The sequence below is a fragment of the Alosa alosa genome, chromosome 24, assembly GCF_017589495.1.
Source record: "Alosa alosa isolate M-15738 ecotype Scorff River chromosome 24, AALO_Geno_1.1, whole genome shotgun sequence".
NCBI lineage: Eukaryota > Metazoa > Chordata > Actinopteri > Clupeiformes > Clupeidae > Alosa > Alosa alosa.
The window spans coordinates 18,314,068-18,336,567 of NC_063212.1; the positions used below are offsets into that span (position 1 = coordinate 18,314,068).

Here is a 22,500-nt window from a genome sequence, read left to right on the forward strand (position 1 = left end):
TTCCGTAAGTGTTCAGCAATGCTAAATTGAGATGGTGCAGTCCAGGTTTAACCACTACCTTAGTTACGCCTTAGCAATATAAATATAAACCTCTGAAAGGCCCAATAGTGCCATAACACCAACCTATTCCACTCACCCAACACGTGCAAGAGACTCAACACTGGTGAAAAACTCTCCCTTTAACACCATGGTGAAATCCTGAGACGGGAGCGCTACACAGTGTGCTTTAAAAGGGACTCGTTTGGTTAAGTTATCTGAAGGAATGCCTAAATTGAACATTACATTAGTATGTTAAGCACTGAGTGCAGCTGCTCCCCTCGGGACAGTTTTGGTACGCTCTTCTGGACTGAAGAAAACTGTTCACTAAAGGGAGGGGAAAAGGGGGGGATTGGGACATACCATTATGAGGGAGGGGAGGGAGCTGGCGGAGGTGAGACGGCCTGGAGTTGTCCACTGTTCTTTCACGATAGACACTCTTTGTTAGTTCTCAACATGTGTATTCACAGAGTAAATAATCACCCCAGCTTTTGTACAAATCTACTATGATCACACTCCTAATAGTGGTGCAAGGATTTATATTAACACCCAAACTTAAAGTGTTTTTCCCCCATTATTTTCAAAAATGCATAAATACTTAAATTATTGTTTGTTTAAAAGTAAACACCTCTTGTGTAGTACTCGTGAGACTGTTTAAGGATAACTTATGTGCAGAAGGGAGTGCATGCATGCGTTGAGGGATGAGGGGGTTCCATGCTACATTTCCCAGCCTGCTTTGCGGCCACACAATCGCTCACCTTGGTGTGCCGGACCGCTGACTGAGGGATGAAGGGAAGGTTTTTTTTCGGAAAGGAAAGGCAGAGAGCACACACAGGAAGAGAGACAGACAGAAAGACAGGCAGGTAGATAGACAGACGGGTATTTAGGCAAGACATACAGTAGACAGACAGGTAGGATTGAGATAGACAGGAGAACCACTCATAACAGGAGCAGGAGAAGATACAGAGAGGCACAGACAAAAAGGGTTAGAAAGGGTTAGTAGCCCTGTACAATGAATAGGAAAAACTGAGTCATCTAAATCCCATTGGGGGCGAATATTATACACTATAAGGGTCAGGTAAGGATAGGGAACAAAGGACCCAACATTCCTGCCGCTGTCCTTCTACCTTCTCATTTCATTGGTGTATTTCCCCCATATTTGAAACAATGTTGCCATAATAAATATTCCCAGTTTGCATCTGACAAAATTCACATGAAAGTGGAAAAGACTTGAAGCTTGTACAAGGTTACAATCTTGACAGGACAAATGCAAAACAACAGTCCACCCATAACTCCAGGGAGCTATTGGACACTGTCCCAAACAAAGAAGTGAGATAATGCATCCAATGGAGCAAGCTGAACAAGATGAAAGTGTATGAAGAAACCAAGATCCTCTAGATCTTTAAAAGAGGATACAAAGACAACAGCCATGAAATTAAAGATGACAGTCATAAACACAAACGAACCAACAAGTGGAGCATCCATTCTGAGCTAGTCAAACCAAAAAGAGAGTGGATTCTGAAGGAATAACAAAAGCGAGAAAAGACAATGTGCATGAAACAGCTTAGCCAAGACCCAGACTCAGACGAGTGCACACACACACACACACACAGAGATACCGGTACCTTCCTAACTGATGGCGTCTTTTGTCCACATAGGCAAGAGAAAAATTAACAGGAGACACAAAAACACAACACACGGTTAAGCTACCCGTCTCAATTCCATTTCTAGTCAGGGTTCCTTAGCTGGAGTTGGGTTGGAAGGTCAAATGAAAACAAAGAAGTGTGTTTACCTGCTTGCCTACTTTGGGAGTCTCTGGCTCTGGAAAAAAAGAAAAAGACAAAAAACAATGACACACACTGCAAAAGTCCAGGTCCAGATCCAAGCAGTGTACCAGACCCAGCTAGGCTTGCACTTTAGCTTTCATTTAAAGCTGTTTATTTGACATGTGATATGTGGTCATGTCCACAGTCTGTATACAACACAAGTTCATAACCTTAGCATCAGGAGTCTAGTTTGTTTATTTTGTTTGTTTAATTTAAGGCCATTTCAGCAACTAAGGCTATTTATTGGCCAGAACAGTGTGTGCTAGAGAAGCTTAAATATGTTTTTTTTTTTTAAATCTATACTAGTAAGATATTCTAAAACCTTCAAAGGTGGGACCTTACTCCACAGTTATGGAATTTTGGTGATAAAATTGTTGTCTTTTGGTTTTCAAGGCAGGGCGAGAGTCTAGTTAAGTTAACTCAAGAGTAAGTGGTAAACCTTCTAATAGGTGCCCCATGGATTATTTCTCTCTACAAAACAAAGTTTACCCCCCTCAGCCCCCCCCCCCCCAGCTATCTGTTTGTGGAAGAACAGACTCTCACCTTTCTTGGGCAGCTTGGCAATGCCAGAGTCAGGGGTCTCTGGGGAGGTGGCAGAGCTTCCACCCTCATCCAGCATTTGAATCTGAGAGAGAAATCACATCTCTTTCCATACCAGTCCTGCACAACAGTGGCACCTCAACATTGCTTATTTTTCTTGATGATGATAATTAAAATCCAGGTCTCACTGAACGTTAAGAAACCATATGAACACTCACACATGTACTTGTACACAATCCCCTAACACACACACACACACACAGACACACACATTATTTTCATTATGTATCATTATATTTTAAAAAATATCTGGCTAAGTATAGGGACATGGCCTAAGTTGCTTTTGGACAAAAGCGTCTGCCAAATACCATAGCCATAACCTGGGGGAGTGTGCTCACCTGCGACTGCCGCACAAAAATGCCGTGGTTCTCCTCACAGGTGAAGTAGCGCTTGCCCTGCACGGTGCCATCATTCTTGCCCCTGGCTTCGTCCAGGATGACGCCCACCCACTTGCCCGTGGCGAAGAGCGTGGCACCCACATATGCCACCGTGCCACGCTCACCCTTGCCAATCACCTCCACCCTGCGAGCCCACCTTGGCCGGCTTGCCTCCTCCGTCAGAACTCATGCTGCCGAGGACGCTGCTGCTGAGCTTGGGGGGGTTACAGGAGAAGAGACAAGGCAAGCATGAAGGTGAATTCAGACATCGTCACAAATCACTCGTTGCCTCCAAAGTTGACGGTTTAACTTTGATTGGTTTAACTTTGTTGCTTGTCACGGCATTTTGCTTTGCCAATGGTTACACTGCCTGCAACCGCTGTAATCGCAATGCTGAATTTCATTAACATTCCATGATGTTTTATTGCTATCCATCACTGGATTGTTTATCAGTTGCTAAAATTAAGGGGCACCGCATGCAAATGGGTTTAGATTACTGGTTAAATTTTGGTTATTTTATGAATAACTGGACCAGTCTTTCACCACTCTGTATTGATGGGACTGCTACACGCTTCCTACTTCCACACTAATGTTGCAAGTTGATACATTTGCCTTTCCAGACCACAATCCCATCAAACACGGAGCTGGAAGCAACAGGCCGGTGAAGTGAGGCTAAGAAATGACGGCACAATAGCAGGATATGGAGGTGGGGTGGGGTGGGGCAGGACAGGGAGATTGTCGTCTTCCTTTGCAACAGCTATACCAACTGTTTGACAATGTTAAACTGTAGGCCTAGCATATGGCAAGTAGTATAACATGTTGCAAGCATATAGCAAGTTTCAAGGCCTAGCTTAGGCTATATGTTGCATTTTTACCCACTTGTCACAACTTTCTATAAACTTTCCAGGCTTGTAATAATTTATTTAAACAAGTATTTGAATACTGAGCATGATAAATAGAATTTACAGATGCTATGCTGTAAAAGAATCTCTGATGTGTTGTGATTAGGGCTGTCAATCGATTAAAAAAAAAAAATCTAATTAAATTACACACTCTGTGATTAATAATCTAAATTAATCGCATATACAATTTTTGCTGTAAAAGTATTTTAAATATTTAAATTCAAATGAATCATTGAATAATCAGCATTAGTGACACTAAAGTTCAAAAACTCTTTTATTATTATTTTCACTGTTCAAATAAAAGTTATATAAAATAAAACACTTATTTCTTTGCATTGATGTCCGACTATAGAGTTGATGAACTCCGGTGATATGCAAATTCCTTGCTGCAGACATGGCAGAGGACTTTATTTTCAACACTTTATTTTTTATCAACATCAGGCCATTTTTTTTAAAGTAAATGTTCCAATCAATGATCCAGGCAGCACGTTTTCTTCTCTATCCTTCATTTTACAGTCTGACTAGAACGGCTTGGGATCAAAGGTCATACGGAAATCGATTAATCTGCACAATTTTTTTTAATTAGTTAGTTAGTCTCAAATTAATTAATCAAAATTAATCAGTTATTTTGACAGCCCTAGTTGTGATGTATAAATGCATGGCCCAGCATTCTTATGGAGATTCAAAAGTCCGAGATGGAGGAGGTCTGTGTTCTCTGATCCATCATTTCTATAAGCTGACTCACAGAATGGGAATGAGGGGCTACAGATAAAGGTGGATTTATAACTGTACTACCAAGTACCCGTATCTGTTGAAAGATCTCTAACCTGGACAATGTGTTGCAGTCATATATGCCAGCCACCAACTAGGTTGATTGAGTCACAACATCCCAAGAGGGAGAAAGGATTTAGGCTTTTTTTTTTTTTTTTTTTTTAAGTACATCAACCCTCTTCTCCGGCAACCACCCAACTTTTGCAGGCTGATGGAGAAATGGTGACACATTCATAGTCATATGCCTCCTCAGAGAAGACCTCTTAGGCTGTCTTACAACGAGCTCCACTGTTTCTGAGTAAGGAGCCCTAGTCACGATGGACCAACAAATAAAATTAGAACCATCCATTGCAATCATATCCTGCAGGCTGAATCACATGTCTGGTCTATGGGAAAGAGAGAGACAGGGAATAATTCTGCCTCATTTCCCCCAATTCAAGAGTAGATAGAGATAGATTAATTCCCACTATTCCAAGAAGAAGAATTTGACAGATTAAGCCAACATTAAGCCAGATGAATGACAGCCAGTGAGTTAGGGTTGTTGAGAAAATAAATGCAACGCAAAAGGAGAGTTTAGTTGCCGGGTGCTTGATCGCTGGGAAACCGCAGGAGAAAAACACATGTTTGCTTGTCTCTGCACTGTTCAGCTGTAAGGTATCAGTTCTGGTACAGCGGTTGGTGCAGTCATCAGCTTTTCGCTACCATCAGCAAAAGGAAGATAGTAGGCTACATAGCTTTACAGAAATCCACTGGCACTTGGCAGGCTACTTCCGCGGAGAACTTGTGAGAACACTGCTACACCAACACAGAAACTGCGCAAACCACAGCATAATGTCGCGGCCGCGGTGAGTGCTCTACTAATCTCATTCTCTTACTTAGGCTATAAGTAAACTATGCCTAAGATGTATATCAGTGTGGATTGATCAGTATGAAAATGGCTTTTTTCCCCCTTAATAATAGCAATGCAAAAATGTCCCTGTTTTGACGAATACAAATATTCTTGCGAATCATTCACGCTACCAGACAATTAGGACTAGCAGTTAACACTTTCATGATGTCCAACTGGCTATCCTAACGCCACGAAGTTATCGAGAAGTTATTTAACGGTAACGTTACTGCACTGATTCACAAAAAGACAACAAAGGCGACAAAGTTGCTTCATGACACTTACCCTAGGGGTGTACGAGTGCCTCCTTGACATCGACATGTTGCTTTTCTATATTATTTTAATAGTATGACAGTAGTCGCAACCCTCGCCTTTAACACGCCTTTAACACGCTCGGTATAGAGGGAGTGGGCATTTATGGTGATGGTGATCTTCACGTTACGTTACTGACAATGCCCATGGCAACCAGTTCCAGTGATGGAATGGGTAGCGTTGCTTTTCGGTGCTCGTGCATCATTCACTAACATTACAGGGCTAGTGTCACCATCAACGACACAAGTTATCTAGCTAGCTGCTAATAAAGCTAAAAACAATCAACAAAACAGACACATTTAAGCACACTGATGGATTTGACAGAGAATGTAAGGTAAGTTAAGGCTTCGTGCATATTTGAAAGGCTAACGTCACTGAAGGGTGACAAATTACTCTATTTTAAACTCAACATGGAATTTGTGCAGCTTTTGAATTGACGATAGGCGACATTGATAATACACGAATAAGTTAGACTCAACCTCAGCAGCTAAGTTAACATTGTCTGCAACTAAAGGAGTGCCCCCCGCATAATAATCTAACGTTAGCTAACTGTATATATCTGTAGCTAACTGTTAGCTAGTGATAACGGATTTATAACGGATTAACGTTGCAATTGATTAGTTAAGGAGAGCATTGTTGCTCTTCAAAACGTTTCAACATGTGCCTTAGCTTCTATATTCCCAATAGCTTCTAGACTTCAACAGTATTTTCTGCCATGCCTTTGTAAAAACAATCAGTCAGCAAGTTCCCTGTTTTTAGCATACCAGCTAACATTAATGTGAGGCTGACTGTCAAGGTAGCCCCCAAGCTAACGTTAGTTGACGCTACACCTGAACGATAGTATCATAATATCATAACGTTATGCCCTAAAAGAGGTTGTGAAACGTTATATCTCGTTTGACATTATATGCTGTAAAATGGAGATGACCACCATAACATTAGCCTTTTATGTTAACACTAGTTGTTATCGTAGGCTAGACACTTTTTTGTTTAGCTAGTAAGCTAACAAGCTAATCAAGATTCATCTAGCTAACTTTATCAGAGATTACTGAAATGCAACAACACAATAAATGTCTGGAACATACCTGCTAACACAGTCTGTATTTTAAAAGTGTTTCCCTTTACGAGTATGTTTACCCGTGGATTTTATCTGCAAAAACCATACGCCCTTTTTAAGTCAAAAGACAGATCGCCCTGATGCCGACTACCGTTTTGTCAACTTGACACGCAGTAGGAACAATAACTTCCGGGTTAGTACAGACAGTTCTTTGAACAGAGGCCCGGGTTCCAGTAGCCTACTTCTGTGACAACTAATTAAATTAATTGCAACATTTGGAGTGCAGACTGTTGTGATGGGAAATACATTGAACAATTGCATTTCAGGTGATATTTTCTCTAAGCACACCCTCGCCTTTTTCTACACCTACAACATTCTCTATTACTTTCATCCTCTCTCACTCACCTACTATCTCTGTTGCTATTTCCACCTGCTCTGACATTGAATAATTAGTCACTCTCTTTAATGCATCCTGTCTTGAGACCTTAGGCTGTGTTGCCCCACTAAAACAAAAGCGTGTCAAAACTATCACCACTGGTTAAATGCCACGACCCGTTCTGTCAGAAAATCTTGCAGGAAAACAGAGCGCAAATGGAAAAAAAAGAGAAGCTTCAGGTCTTCTATGACCTTTTCAGAGATTCTCTAAAGACCTACCAAAACTCTGTTAAGGCAGCAAAGGTTGAATATTATGCTCAGCTTATCAACAATAATGCTCATAGGCCAAAAGTTTTATTTAATACCATTAACTCTATTATAAATCCTGCCTCTGCGTCATCTACTCTTGCCCCTTCAACAGAAATCTGTGAGAAGTTCCTCAACTTCTTCATCGATAAAATTGACAAAATAAAATCGTGATAGAACTTTCACCTAGCTGCCTCCGACAATTTCAGGCTATATCTTCCTCCCAGCTTTCTGAGGTGGTCTCCCATATGAGATCTACATCCTACCACTTAGATGTTTTACCTGCACGCCTTTTTAAAGAAGTTTTTACCATCATCTGCCTTCTTGTATTGGCCATAATTAATCACTCACTAACCAATGGAGTGGACCCCTCAGGTTTGTGCAACCGTTTCTTAAGAAACCTAACCTTGAGCCCAGTGACCTGAAGAATTATAGGCCTATTTCTAAATTACCTTTTCTGTCAAAGATACTAGAAAAGGTTGTCCTCTCTCAAGTTTTTTCTTATCTGAGTGAGTTCAATATATGTGATAAATTCCAATCAGGTTTTAGATCTCTGCACAGCACTGAATCGGCCTTGTTTAAAGTCCAAAACGACATTCTCTTAGCAGTTGATTCTGGATCTTGCGCCCTCTTGGTGCTTCTTGATCTGGGTGCAGCATTTGACACCATTGACCATAACATCCTATTAAAACGCTTGGAGGATGAAGTTGGTCTTCAGGGTTCTGTTTTGCAATGGTTCTCTTCTTATCTTAGTGATAGATCATTTTCAGTTAGTTTAGGCAATTTCTCCTCTTCCTCTGCCCTTATAAAGTGTGGTGTTCCTCAGGGTTCCATTTTGGGCCCTCTTTTATTCTCTCTTTATATGCTACCCCTTGGCTCAATTTTTAAAAAGTATAACATTCAGTATCACTGCTATGCAGATGACACTCAGTTTTACCTGCCTGTTAACACTAATGGCATTTGTTCCTTGGAGAATATTTTTAACTGTCTCAGTGACATCAAATGCTGGATATCAAGAAACGTTCTTCAACTGAACGAAAGTAAAACTGATATAATTATTTGTGGCCCTCCAAGTGATGTTTCTATCTTGAAGAATGCACTAGGACCTCTCTCTGCAAACTGCCACAGTGAAGTAAAGAATCGTGGGGTTTTCTTTGACTCCTCTTTAAATTTTAATAAGCAAGTAAATAGTGTGGTCAAAGGCAGCTTTTTTCCAGTTAAGAACCATTGCAAAACTGAAGCCCTTTTTTGTCCTTCTCGATCTTGAAACTCTTATACATGCTTTCATAACATCTAGACTAGATTATTGTAATTCATTATATGCAGGCCTGACCCCCTCCACTCTCAACAGACTTCAGCTAGTTCAAAATGCAGCAGCTAGATTATTAAGTGGCTCTAAGAAGCGTGAGCATATAACTCCTGTGTTGGCTAAGCTGCACTGGTTACCTGTGGACACAGAGTTAAGTTTAAAATGTTACTTTTTTTTGTCTTCAAAGCCCTCAGTGGTTTGGCACCTAGTTACATAGGTGACCTACTAATTCCTTACAGCACTCCAAGATCACTTAGGTCTTCATCTCAGAATCTTCTCTATATCCCCAAAACACACCTTAAAACTAAGGGTGATAGAGCCTTCTCTGTTGTTGCCCCCCAACTCTGGAATAGTCTACCTGTACATATTAAGTCCTCTCCAACCATTGACTGCTTTAAGTCTAACTTAAATACTTTCATTTTCTCCCAAGCTTTTAATCTACCTTAATACCCCCCCCCCCACACACACACACTCTTTATTCTTTATTTTATTTTTGACCAATTTGTTTATTATTTCAATTATGTATTTATTTTCCCCCCATGTTATGTTATTATAGTTGTTGTACATTGTCATTGTTTTATGTTTGTTTGTAAGCACTTTGGTTCAACTCAGTTGTTTTTAAATGTGCTATAGAAATAAAGTTGACTTGACTTGACTTGACTTAAAATAACCTTTAGGATGTATCTGATTGTTAGAGACTTTGTTATGTTGCATTTATATTTTCTTAGTGTTGAAGCATAGACCCGATTGGTGTAGTAGGCCATCCTGTGCCGCGCCACCTAAACTCTCATTCCAAGATCATATGCCAAGCATTTGAAGGTTGTTTCAATAGTCTGAATTTGAAAAGTAAATCTATGCTATTCCTCATCTGCCTTATTTGCTACAATAGATGTACATATGATATTAGCAGACTAAAAAAGCTAATCGCCTCCTTACACCAAATACATAAATGCACCAGCAGAGGGTAGCATTTCGTCCTTTAGGGTTTTCTAGACATTTTAATCGAGTGAGAACTCTCAGGCTTTTGAAATCAAATACCTACAATATTGTACATAATCAAGATGGCCGACCCAAACTCAAAGCAGAATGCGAATCAGAAAAGGTATTGCTATTTAACTCTTTTGCCTGTAGTTGGTCATTATCAACTTTTAGGAATGTCTACAAGCCTTTGTGAGGGTAGACACATTACTACTTCCGATACTCCATACAGCTTCCAAGATTATGTGTAATTTAAGGCGGTGGCTGGCTGGTTTAAAATCATCACGATCAAAACATCGACTTGCTCATAACTAACGTTAACAGTTCGGAATATCCATCGATATAGGAAGGTTTGGAAATATCACAATGTATTGTCGAATAGCCTACCAGTAACGCCTAATAACTAGCTAGCTAGCCAGCCATGTAGATGACAGTTTAGGAGAATGTGACTAGCTAGCTGATCTAAGTGGCCAAGCTTGACAAGCCATCACAATTTCATTCTGCTAATCTGCATGTGAAAATAAACTTTCGTATTTTATTTTGCAGTGCAAAAATTGCAGCTGGCGCAGTCGTTTGTGTGGAGAGTGAAATCAGAGGCGATGTGACAATAGGTGCGACTCACTAGGCCTACTCTTTTTATGTAATTTTGCAAGAACATAATTTTTAATTGAAAAAGACCACTCAAACGTTACTCATGCACATCATCATCTTGTAGGTGCGAGGACTGTGGTGCATCCCAAAGCGCGTATTATAGCAGAAGCTGGACCTATAGTCATTGGAGAGGGGAACCTGATTGAGGAGCAAGCCCTCATCATTAATAGGTAACTTTAACATTGAACCGCAATGAGATGTTTGTCATTTATTGAGAGTTAAGCTAAAGCATGGCTCTTTTAACAGCTATCCTGAAAACATTATGCCAGACTCCGAGGATTTGGAGCCCAAGACGATGACAATTGGAATCAATAATGTGTTTGAAGTCGGCTGCGGTATCCTTTCACGAATTTGAAATTATGTGCATGACATAATTGTAATGCATTGATTGAACGGGAGGACATTGTCCTAATCAAAATGATCTTTGATTGAACCTCTCGATCAAGAATAATGACATCTGTAGGCCTATTCAGGTTTTGCAGTCAGCAGTGGCCTATTCAGTAGTTTAGTAGGTTAACTATTATTCACAGAATCAGCCTTAACCATTTGATTCAGTATCCCAAGCCCTGAAAATTGGAGACAACAATGTCATTGAATCTAAAGGTAAGACAAAGGCTTAGTTAGAGCATCCTATTGAACACATGAGACTAGCTGAAGTGGAGAGAGATATTGTTATACCTCTCAGCCTGTAGCCTACACAATGTACAGATTTAGTAAGAAAGAGCATAATCACGATCAAGATAAAAAGGTGATTTGGGATAGTTATTAATTCTTTATAGTGTTGTTATTAATTCATAGCCTGGAAACCAGACTCTCTGACTTCGCACTGTAGGGAAAGTCAGAGAGGCAGTAGGGAGTACTGTAGGGAAAAGAAATCGAGCGGAAGTATGTAGGCAGGCAGAGGCCAGGCTAATTAATTCAAAGACATGTTAAAAACAAATGTTTTAATTTAGAATGTTAAAGGAACACGCCAACATTTTGGGAAATTAGCTTATTTACCATCTCCCCCAGAATTAGATAAGATGATACATACCCTTCTCGCCTCGTCTATATTGTAATGTAGATGTAAGTTGTTTGAGAAAAAAAAACACCTGCTGAATAACTAAATCATTACAAGACAACCATTAAATAACTGTCTAACTAACTGTCCTGTCCTTCAGCGGACGTGGGCCGTAACGTGATGCTGACTAGCGGCTGCATCATCGGCGCGTGTTGCCAGGTGAACACGTGTGAGGTCATCCCAGAGAACACTGTCATCTATGGGTCCGGCTGTATGCGGCGGATCCAGACGGAGAAGCCACAGGTAGGGATGGAGTGACTCTGTGTGTGTGTGTGTGTGTGTGTGTGTGCGTGTGTGTGTGTGTGTGTTGCTTTATCTATATTCAGTTAAAGCCATACCAGTAGCCAGGCCTGGAACTTCATAATTTTAAGGGCAAGGCCACTTGGCCTTCGGTTGGGCATATTTGGCAGGGGACACAAAGGCCACACGTCAGGGCACCAAGGCCAAAGTTAACTATACAGTAGGCTAATTATCCTAATTACCCTAATATTCTAACTGATAACGTTATCAACAACACATTATCAAATCGGAAAACATTACTTCACTACAGCAACACATGTATAAATGTCAGCCGACATTAGACTATTGCTTCCCAAAGCTCCCTAATATCAGGGCCGGTTATAGCTGGCAAGACACAATGCTTGGGTGGGCTTAGCCCACCGTGGCCCTAACCTGGGTTTTCCCATGCTGCCTTAAGCGCGCGCGCAATTTTATTCACGCTGCTAGGCAGCCTGGATTCCATGGACTTTGTTTTCACCTCAACGAAGGAACCAATCACAGAATGGAGGGGGACAGTAAGGCGATGATGACACACCGATAGACATTCGTAGCGCCCAATAAACGGCTCTGGGCATTCGTAAACCACGTTTCAAATACGAGAAAATGTACATGTAGTGTTGTACTCAATGAGATGAGGTTTGCCGTTAGCCAGGCTACCGTAGCCCCTGCCTAGAGACAGACCCCTTAATATCTACATTTCTTGCCTTGTCTTCTGGCTGCTAAATGTAGGACTTTTCTTGCCGTGCTCTGTCACTTTCTCCACTGCAACAGAGACTAAATTGATTCGAGCTGTGAATGCTAAGATTATTTTGGGTTACAAATTAAAATCGCTCTTAGTCAAACACAAAGCACAATAGTCAAAGAAGGGGGCACCAATGCCACAGTGGCCTGTGAACCTCCGATTTCCAAAAGGGCATCACGGCCATGCCATCATGGCCGCCGTGAAATTCCAGCCCTGCCCGTAACTATACCAACTATACTCAGTTGTTTGTAATCTGATGGGTGAAACAAATTGCAATTTGAGACAATAATGCATCATGCATAGGACATCAAATCAGACTGTATAAATGCATCAAACACATTGACATCTGTAGAAGATCAGTGGGGGGTACACATTAGTCTTTATTGAAATTTATCGAGATGGTGCTGTATCTATATCAGGCTGACTTGTGTTCTTTTTTAACACATCATTAACTATAAGCTATGTTACCCATGTTGATTCTCAGCCTCAGACCCTTCAGCTGGACTTCCTGATGAAGATCCTACCGAATTACCATCACCTGAAGAAGACGGTTAAGAGCTCATCCACTCCTGCCAGGAGCTAACTTTATGTCTCACAGGATTCCAAACACGCTAGTCTAATTAGCCACATTAAAGAACTCAACTTGCACAAAGTAAAACGTGTATATCACTGCATTTTGTTGATTGCTATTTATATTTATCTACCGGTATGTAGACCATTGTTAATTTACTTTGTTTTGTTTTCTAATTTTGTTTTTGCTTGATGTCTTACAGTTATTAAATACTTTTTAGTCTCATTTCCTAGTGTCCTTGTCTAGATAATGCAGCTAAACACATAGCATTTGCTCATTTCAGTTGTGGCTTTCTTATGGGTGGTTTTGACCAAAACTCCTTACAGCAGTTTTAATATCATAATATATTTCTGAAGCAAACAAGTCGGCAGTGGCATAAAATAAAATGTAGTGCACAGTACAGTAGACAAATAATGATAACCTAAGTTTTCATTTCTATGATTTCAATTATGTCCACTAGGAGGAGGCAGAGAGGCAGACTTAGTAGTGGAGGGCAGGTGAGCTTTGGCCTTGTGTGACAAGAAGCAATACTGACAGTTTTTCAGAGGGCTATGACTTCAGCCTGGCACCATCAATACACAAAACAGAGTTTTTTTTAATAAAGAACTGAATTATTTCCTTTGTTACACAATGTGATATTTGACTATCCTTTCCTCCTGTAGCCTGGTGCACATACAGTGAACATGCCTTTTGCTTCTGTGTTCAAATAACATATTGATATCAGAATGCTTCACAAACACTAGTAGACTGAAGCTCATCAGATGCGACACCCTCTTTAAGGGTCCTGAAATGGCGACCCCCTGATCTGAGTGCCAAACCAAAGGCCACTGGTCTGTCCAGTGAGAATTAAGGATTTCTGACAAGTGACCTTTGCCTACTAGTGCACTCCCTTAGAATTATGAGAGGTGACCTATAGAATGCAGAGGCCCCACCTGGTTTTCGACAGAAATAATTAACGTCAACGTGACGACAGAAGAGGAACATTAAACCGCAACTCGCTACTGTTTATGAGGGCACCTGAAGGCTAGGTCCATAGGATACTATGCATGTGGAGCTACATCACTGTGCCGTGAAAGATGAGTAAAGTACGGTAGCCTATTAGGCATGCTCGAAAACTAAGGCTGTTTTGTTGATGTCATTTTTTTGCTGTTCTGATTCTTTGGTTGGGCATTCAGGCTACAAGATTGAAACAGGGATTAAGAGCCACTGCAGGATAAACATCTGCATTGTCTATCATGCATTTTTGTGTTATAGACACATAATAGCTATCAGAAAATAACAATAAAGTTTGGTGCCCTCAGTTGGCACCGATCGGCCCAAAATGGGCCTTTGGCTGACATACCATATACAGTGCAAGGGCATGGTTGGATGCTTGATGAAAATGGAGTAATGGTACCTAACTGGACTGATGCTGACATCATGCCAGTTGAGCTTGTTGATATTCTTGAAAGGAAAGAAGGGAATGATGAGAGTGAGGATGATGAATTCTATCATGCAGAGGGCATAGCCTGAGTCTGACAGTGACGATGACTTTGAGGAAAGTTGGTAGTTGCACGTATGCTGCATATATGTATGTATACCTTGGAAAACATCACTATGTTTGCCTTTATTGAACCATAGCCACCATGACATATTCTGGTGACACATCCTTCTGTGCATCAGTTGTCCGTGGTATTTAATAGGCTACTGTATATAATGCATGGTTATGGGATTTTGCAGACAGATAGATAAATAGATAGATAGATAGATACTTTATTGATCCCCAGGGGAAATTCAAGGCGCCTTTGTCCAAAGCGACAAACAAATACAAAAACAACATAATATTTAAAATATAACAGGGAACAGACAATTAATATATTAATTGGTAAAATATTAATACACAATTATCTCTAGACTATATTACATTTCAAGTACTGTATATAGTTCCAACTTAGTTAATATTGACCACTTTATGTTAGCAATAGGTGACTTCTTCTCTCAAAATGTATTTATTTATTTTTTAATTTCATTTAAGTTAGAAAGTACCAAATACAGTGGGAATGAGTTTATTTCTTGTTAACATGACTATTCTAAAATGTTGGGACCAGGGCCACAAGAAAATACCATTGAGTTCAGTAGTTGCGTGACACAGGTTGACCCCTATAGCCCATGGACTATATGCCTATGTCAGGCCTAATACTATATAATAATATGGCTTAACACATAATCGAACTTTAGATTATTATATAACATGTCACATGCTGTTGACAACGTTTTGCATGAGCAATGGCCAATTTCATCTCGCATATGTCTTAAAATCTGTATTTTTCCACCACTTTGTACTGGTCAGAAAGTGGACTACCAGGTACAGTGGGAATGAGTTAATTTCTTGTTAACATGATTTTTCTTAAACTCTGGGACCAGGGCTACAAAAAAATACCCCTAGTAGTGGGGGGTTGGCCTATAGCTTGTAAATCTATATCATGCACGTCGTCAATGATAATTACACAATGTACAGGAACGTTTGTTTCAACCCAGCACATCATTGATCCTGATATGGATCTGTCTTAGAAGAAAATCTATAGGTGTGTTTGAAATAACTGCCCATAGATAGAATAGCCTACCATTCGGGATTGTTTGTGTGTGTGTGTGTGTGTGTGTGTGTGTGTGTGTGTGTGTATTGGGTGGCTCCCCATGCTAATATTGATAAACACATAGGTCTAGTATGGTTTATGGGAGCCAGGCAGTTCAGAGCATGTTTCTGCTACACAAAGTGTCAAATGACTCCATTTTGTTTCCACTATCCTGGGATAGATGAGAGGGTGGCATGGAGATCAGACCTGTGTGCGTCTACGCTCTGACGTGTGTTTGATTTGAGGAGAGTGATCCGTGATCAAAGAGGAAGCAGGCTTGATGGTCGGTCGGTTCTAATAAATGTCAAGTTATATTACGAGGCTAAGTGGAATGAACATGCCAAAACGTATCGATGATGCTTAAATCAGTGTGATTACTGCTGTCTAAAAATAGCAGCAGAGCTGTACACTATTCATGGGTAAATTGAACAACTTTCTTTCTCCCACTAATATGGATGATTTTCTTCACGGACATTTATGAATTAAAGAACGTACAAACAAATTTGCTCTCACAAGTCATTTAAAATATATATTTGCACATTCAATTTAAAATATTGGTCTCTTGGATAAGCCATAGCAAGTGATGGGCAAAAATACATTAAAAGGTATTTTGAGATAAAATATCAAATACTCTATAGTTTTAAGTGTATCAAAATAAACTACAAAATGCAGTAGCCACACCATGTATCAAAATAAATTACAGTTTTTTGTATTCTGAAAATACTCTTTAAAGAGAGCATGAAATCACTTAAAAAACCTTCCATATCTGCCTGTCTATTCCTTCTTCATACACTGACTCTGTTGATTAAGTGAACAGAGCTTAAAGCAACTCAATACAGTTGTGTACAGTTCTGTTACCTTAAAATAATGACTTCAAACTCATACAGAGAATGAAGGCTCTGACATTGTTCATGCATGCACACAGAATGCTTGATACTGCTTTAGGTGATACATGGGGCAACTGTTTGAACAAGACAACCACATAATTGGTGCCATGTGTTCCGGATTGGATGATCATGTTTATTTGCCTATTGATGATTGAAGTTCTCAAGAAAAACAAGTTGCCCAATATCAATATGGAACGTGCCAGAACAACAATACTCAGGAACGTTGCCCAATGACATTTGTCAGAATGATTGTGTATCATCAGCTTTGGAGGGCACATATTCATCACAGTCAATGTTCCAAAGTTCTACCAAAGTGTGGGTGAGCAAGTAACCATGTAAGTTGGGTAAGTAACCATGTAAGGTGAGCAAGTTACCATGGATTGGTATGAGAGAGGGAGTGTATTGTGTGTGTGTGTGTGTGTGTGTGTGTGTGTGTGTGTGTGTGTGAGAGAGAGAGCAACCTACATGTTACTCATCTTGCACTGGATCATCATCCATGAATCTCAAAATTCTGATCACAACAAATCATGGCAAATTACTAACATCACATCAAACATAACATAACATCAAAATTACTAACAAAAGTATTGATTTTACCAAAATACGTATCTGGCAGTTTTTTTTTAAACTATACATCAATATACACACCAATAAAGTATTTTGATACAAAATACACAGACATTTTCTTCAACCCAATAAAATACAAATGACAAAATACTATTTTCTTTTTTAAAAATACGTATTCTAAATACAACATGTATCACAATTACTGCCCATTCCTGGCCATAGGCTACAAACACGAGAACATGAATCTCTGTTATATTAGTTCGTTTTTTTCCCCTCTACTAGCTTTTACAAGTCAATCCTTTCCATGGAGTCAAGAAGGAATTTCGGAATGAATATTACAACCGAGTTGGTTAACGGTGTGGATATTTGTGTAGGGAGTGTTTGCCACAGGGGCCAAGGTTGAGTGGCCCACTCAATGACCCATTAAAACTTAAATCAGTCCATTTGTATGCGTGGACCGCCGCGACTTATGTAACCACCACGGCCTAGATTAGGAAAGCACTGCTAACAGGTAATGTGTGTGTGTGTGTGTGTGTGTTAGGATAGCACTGCTCACAGGTAATCACCGGCAGCATCAGCCTGAAGCAACAAAAGCACTACTATAAGAATGAGTCGTGTTTCTTTTATGTGTTACTCATTTGGCATTATGGTGTTGGAAACTGGGGGGGGGGCAAGAATGTGTGTGTGTGTGAGAGTGTGTGTGTCAGACTTAAGGCGTGTGTTCGGTTGGAAGGCTTCCTTGCCCCTTGCCTCTGGCTCCTGGCCTCCGAGGACCGCGGCTCACTTCCTGCCTGGTGCCTCACAAAGGCCGGAGACCCATTGTTTAGCGCCGGGGTCGCACTCCAACAGGAACCTACCCGGGGGGGCAAGACAGGACAGGGGGGGTCGGATGACAAAGAAAAGCTCTCTCCGCTCCTCACCATTCTCCTGAAACGCCTGTTTCAATCCCCTTGTGTCTGAGTGTGCTTCTATTTTAAAAAAAGATGTGACAACAAGCACTTTGGCATTCACGTTTTTTTGCCACTTCACACAACAACCAAAAGACATGATAGTCATTCTGACAAATGATACTTTTCTTTTTGTCTTCTATATCGCGGCATTAGAAAATCTCTTACAAGCTGTCTTGGCAGAGAAGAAAAGCAGTTCAATAGAAGTGTACACTCCTTGATGCAGCACACAAGGGTTAACAGGGCCCTGGCGAGGTCATGGTTTTATAGGGTCCTGCATACCATTTCAGTTTCACATCAAAACCTCAAACAGTGTATTTGGGCTATGATATCAGTTGTGCTATAACATTGGGCTCTTGATAAACAAGGCATTTCCATATTTGGTTTGCTGTGGTTTGACCGTTCCCCCCTCCCTCTCTCCCTCTCTCCCTCCAAGAACTCACCCCATCTCTCTCTCTCTCGTTCTTGCTTTCCTTTCTCACACACACACCCTCTCCCTGGCTCTGCCTATTCTTACAGATAAACAGAACATGTGCTAAGTGCGGGAGACTTTTTTTATTGGCAGTGAACAAGCAGAGAGGCATTCTGATGATTCAACAACAGATAAAACATCAGAAACAGAACTGAGGGGGAACTCCTCTCGCTATCCTCTCTATCCAATCAAGTGTTCAGTCCAGCACATTCAAGAAGGGTTTCAAATGAGGAGAATTAGATAGTTGACATGGCATTATTTCTCATGATGAATTAAGAGCAAGTTTTTGTGTGTGTGTGTGTGTGTGTGTGTGTGTGTGTGTGTGTGTGTGTAATATTAGGGGTGTATTCGTACCAAACTGTTTACTGTATGTACAGGACTTTAGGTTCAATACAGATGTGTATACTGAATGTGTGAAAGCATAATTTTGCGTGCGGATCATGTTTCAAATCCAAATTCTCACACAAACATATTAAGTGGCGGACGTCAATTTATTTCATTAACTCCAAATACAAAAAATTAAAAATAATTGAGCCGTGGCTTCAACATCGAGGTACGTACCAAATCTTGATTTTTGTGTACTGTTACACCCCAATACACACATAGCCACTGTAAAACAAACAAGCAGAGTATATTACTGCAGCTCAAGTATGCTGAGCTGGCCTGTACACAGTGTGACATTTTAGCTCGTGGTGGTGCACTGCATGTGGGCCTGGCCTTAGATCCGGTGTCCTGTGAGTGTGGGAGTGCCGTGGCTTGATAAACACTGGTCCAGGCTGGCCTGTATCTATCTATCTGGCCCAGGTCCTGTCAGAGGCAGCTGAGACACATCACTTGCACTCCTCCACTCTCGTGCTCTCCTGTCCTGCTTCTCTTATCCCCTCCCCCTCGCCCGGGCTTGGAGGAATGGTGTTTCTGGTGTTTTGTTGATATGAGAGTGTGTGTGTGTGTGTGTGTGGGGTGTGTGTGTGTGTGTGGGGGGTAGAAATATAAACATCTTTCTTTCTCACCCACCTAATTTCTCTCTCTCTCTTTTACACACACACACACAAACACACACACATACACACACCTACTATACAACACAAACTGGTGTAGGTCTGTGTAATTTTCGTTTACATTTCATTACTAATCTTTTTTCATGTTTTTGTAAAGAGATTTCACTCACTCCCATCATTGACGGCCAGGCAATGACTTTATGGACAAACATGGCTCTGCTTTGCTTTTGAACTGCAATACTGAACTGCAATCTCTGTAATACTGAATACGATGCAAGACAGCATGACTGCAAAATGAACCGTAAGATGTCAGGGAACTGACTTGCTACCAGTGAAAGGAATCCATAAAACACAGTGTCACTGACAGGGGTACTCTTCCTTCCCCCTTCCTGACTGTCTTCTTCACCAAAAATAGCTTGGGCAACGCCCCAAAAAAGATGCAAGGCTCTGTCTACCTTATTTGCATGAGTATAGTAAGACGTCTGTGTCCATGACATTAAAGTCAACGTTTTCATATGACACGAGATTTGATAGGCAGGAGTAGTTGCATCATTTAGGTTGTAAAGTCATCTCAAATATACCTGATGTTTTTATCTCCCATGTCAGCATATAAAACACTTGTGACTCCAGTAGGCTATTTGCATTATGACCATGGAAGATAGATGACAATTGTGGATGCTGTTTTCACACGTTTGGACTTGGCTACTCATTACTGACATTTGTCATTAATGACTAACGATGTGGCAACAACGTCTACAGAGTGCGTTGCCAGTTCATCTCTAACTTGTTTTCTAAATTGTCAGCCTATTTCGCTTGAGTCGAAGATTAACGTGGTGGAGCTTCGTAATCCTGTGTACCTAAAACACTCAAGGAAACTAAACACCTGGCCAAACCGACTTGAACATTCTGTTCAAAGTTTTGTTATTTTTCTCACTGCAGGTCGTTGCAGGAATATCAGTTTATATTCATTAACCTTTTTCCTAGTAGTTTGTTCTTTGCTTGAGCATTTTCAAGTTCCCCTACACACAGTGGACCGCTGCCTAGCCTATCCCACGCCCCATAAAGACCAACCCACCGATGATGCAGGTTAGAGAACTTTCCCTGTCAGTTGCAGCCACGAGCAAGCCCATAGAATTCCATCCCTCTGATCATACGGGGCACAGACAGTGGCAAGAGCGAGCGAATTGAAACTGATGTGTGAAGCTACAGCATCGTGCGCACATTTACCATACTAATGTGGAGGTCGACTCGTCTTTAGTGTATTGCTGATTGTCCATCTTATTGACTAATCATCGATGCTGGCTGAGTGAAAATCACTTGCCTGGTTTTGTGGATTGCGCTCTGACGGCTAGTTCATTGTATCCTGGTGCTCTCCATCCGACGGACGCACAACAAGAGCTGGCTTGGATAAGTGATAGTTTGAAGATGAATACCAAACCAGAAAAGGAGAATGAATTGAATCACGAGTATACAAATCACGAGGAGGAGGTAAGAAAACATCAACTTCTCATTTCCATTGTCATGTTCGACTTAAGCATCGCATCGCTTTAGCGAATGAAAACTTGAGTTGAGTTAATTATCAGTTTGTTGACAATTGATCATGAGGCAACCTATTAGAAATTTTATTATTATTATTTTTGTTTACTATCTGCCAGTCTAGTGAAATACAATATCTAGCCTACTTTAAATTAACATGTTGCGTTTCATTTAGGTCGAATGCTGTTTCCGAAACAGTTATCTTGTTTTTCTTTGTTCTTTTTTTTTAACGCTAAAGGCATTCATGTAAGATCACACCCATAGGTAATTTATAGCTGTTTCCAAGTTTTCCCAAGTCTGGTACACCTATAGGTTACCTCATGTCTTACGTGCTCCGTTACTTATTGTGCTCGTCAGGAATGCGTAAACTTGAGCCACGGGAAGGATCAAGAGGTTCATGTTTGCTATCCTAACAACCAGGCTTCCTGCAAATGTTAGCATGTGGAGAATTCTTCAGTAATTCTGTTGAAGTATTACATGCTCCCCCTCATTTCCAGATAAGGTTTCCGTGGGGCTGTATTGGGCAGTATAAGTTATAGTTGCTGTGGTTTGATATCAGTAATACACTGTTGCTATCCGTGTAAAATAAGTGAAAAAGGTTGTGCAATGAAAGAAGTTCCACATGGATTTCCTCATTTGCTGTATTAGTCATTAACTTTGGGCGCCCCAAAAGAGCTCCATGTCTGACACACCGATCTCCACTATTAAATTACCGGAGACCATAGACTTGTAAGCACAGGATTCAGATGACATCAGCTATTTCTTTTGGACCAGCAGCTGTTTTGTGGAGTCACTTGTGAATGAATACCCAGGCGATTTCCTTCCCATGCTCGTGATGGAAAAATGAAGCTCTTCCCCTCTTTGAAAATACTTATTCTTTCCTCACCTTTACACACACACACACACACACACACACACACACACACACACACACACACACACACAGTGAGTGAGGGAGAGAAAGGGGGATTGGAAGGGATTACACAGCCAAGAACTCTAACATGCCATATATAGATAACCATTTGAACTACTGTTCACATATGAAGTACATGTTTATACACTTATGTGTATGATATTGCGTATTACTAGTATTTTCCTCACACACACACACACACACACACACACACACACACACACACACACACACACATACACACACACACACACACACACACAGGGAATTCAAATTAAATTTATGCAGGCTAGATTTGGGCTGTCTTCAACTTGAATAGACTTATCAAGAGGTCAGGTTCACCTTTAAAGAAACTCCTTTGTGGAGAGGTTTTTCTCAGCCAATGGGAACAAGTGTGTGTGTGTGTGTGTATGTGTGTGTGTGTGTGTGTGTGAGAGAGAGAGAGAGAGAGAGAGAGAGAGAGAGAGTAAATGATGTGTGTTGTGTGCAATATCAGCAGACATTGTGTGTGTGTGTGTGTGCCCGCCCGC

General features: G+C 40.7%; 3 protein-coding genes across 7 annotated transcripts in view; 2 read left to right on the forward strand and 1 right to left on the reverse strand.

The window, feature by feature from the left end:
- Positions 1-5,819, reverse strand: part of LOC125289544 (dynactin subunit 1-like) — a 28,427-nt gene extending 22,608 nt beyond the window's left edge. The window contains 7 exon segments of the mRNA XM_048236448.1: positions 795-815; positions 1,662-1,679; positions 1,829-1,857; positions 2,406-2,487; positions 2,801-2,986; positions 2,988-3,053; positions 5,684-5,819. Of these exon segments, the coding sequence (XP_048092405.1) occupies positions 795-815; positions 1,662-1,679; positions 1,829-1,857; positions 2,406-2,487; positions 2,801-2,986; positions 2,988-3,053; positions 5,684-5,719 (438 nt within the window). The 5' untranslated portion in view covers positions 5,720-5,819.
- On the forward strand, positions 5,287-13,263 carry dctn6 (dynactin subunit 6). 3 transcript variants are annotated; one of them, XM_048236451.1, is made up of 7 exons: positions 5,287-5,357; positions 10,282-10,346; positions 10,451-10,556; positions 10,633-10,721; positions 10,942-10,989; positions 11,547-11,689; positions 12,952-13,263. In XM_048236451.1, the coding sequence occupies exons 1-7, from the start codon at positions 5,344-5,346 to the stop codon at positions 13,048-13,050; spliced, it is 564 nt and encodes a 187-aa protein (XP_048092408.1). In that variant the 5' UTR covers positions 5,287-5,343; the 3' UTR covers positions 13,051-13,263. The 3 variants fall into 3 exon arrangements, with proteins under 3 accessions (XP_048092408.1, XP_048092407.1, XP_048092406.1); XM_048236450.1 differs by lacking the exon at positions 5,287-5,357 and adding an exon at positions 5,874-6,044; XM_048236449.1 differs by lacking the exon at positions 5,287-5,357 and adding an exon at positions 9,745-9,859.
- Positions 13,264-20,589: 7,326 nt separating this feature from the next.
- LOC125289369 (RNA-binding protein with multiple splicing-like) overlaps positions 20,590-22,500 on the forward strand; it is a 38,349-nt gene continuing 36,438 nt past the window's right edge. For 2 of the 3 annotated variants that reach the window (XR_007192620.1, XM_048236137.1), the window contains exon 1: positions 20,590-21,009. Coding sequence is in view for 1 of the 3 variants with exons in the window: in XM_048236137.1 (XP_048092094.1) it covers positions 20,947-21,009 (63 nt within the window). In the remaining 2 variants the exon portion in view is untranslated. The remainder of the gene's footprint in view (positions 21,010-22,500) is intronic. The other variant, XR_007192621.1, reaches the window with a different exon arrangement.

What these genes read in the sequence shown, in the direction of transcription:
- dctn6 (XM_048236449.1), top strand. Translation starts at nt 9,819, where the DNA reads ATGGCCGACCCAAACTCAAAGCAGAATGCGAATCAGAAAAG. An exon ending in CAGAATGCGAATCAGAAAAG is followed by an intron (nt 9,860 to 10,281) that starts GTATTGCTATTT and finishes TTTATTTTGCAG; the next exon opens with TGCAAAAATTGCAGCTGGCG. An exon ending in TGTGTTTGAAGTCGGCTGCG is followed by an intron (nt 10,722 to 10,941) that starts GTATCCTTTCAC and finishes CATTTGATTCAG; the next exon opens with TATCCCAAGCCCTGAAAATT.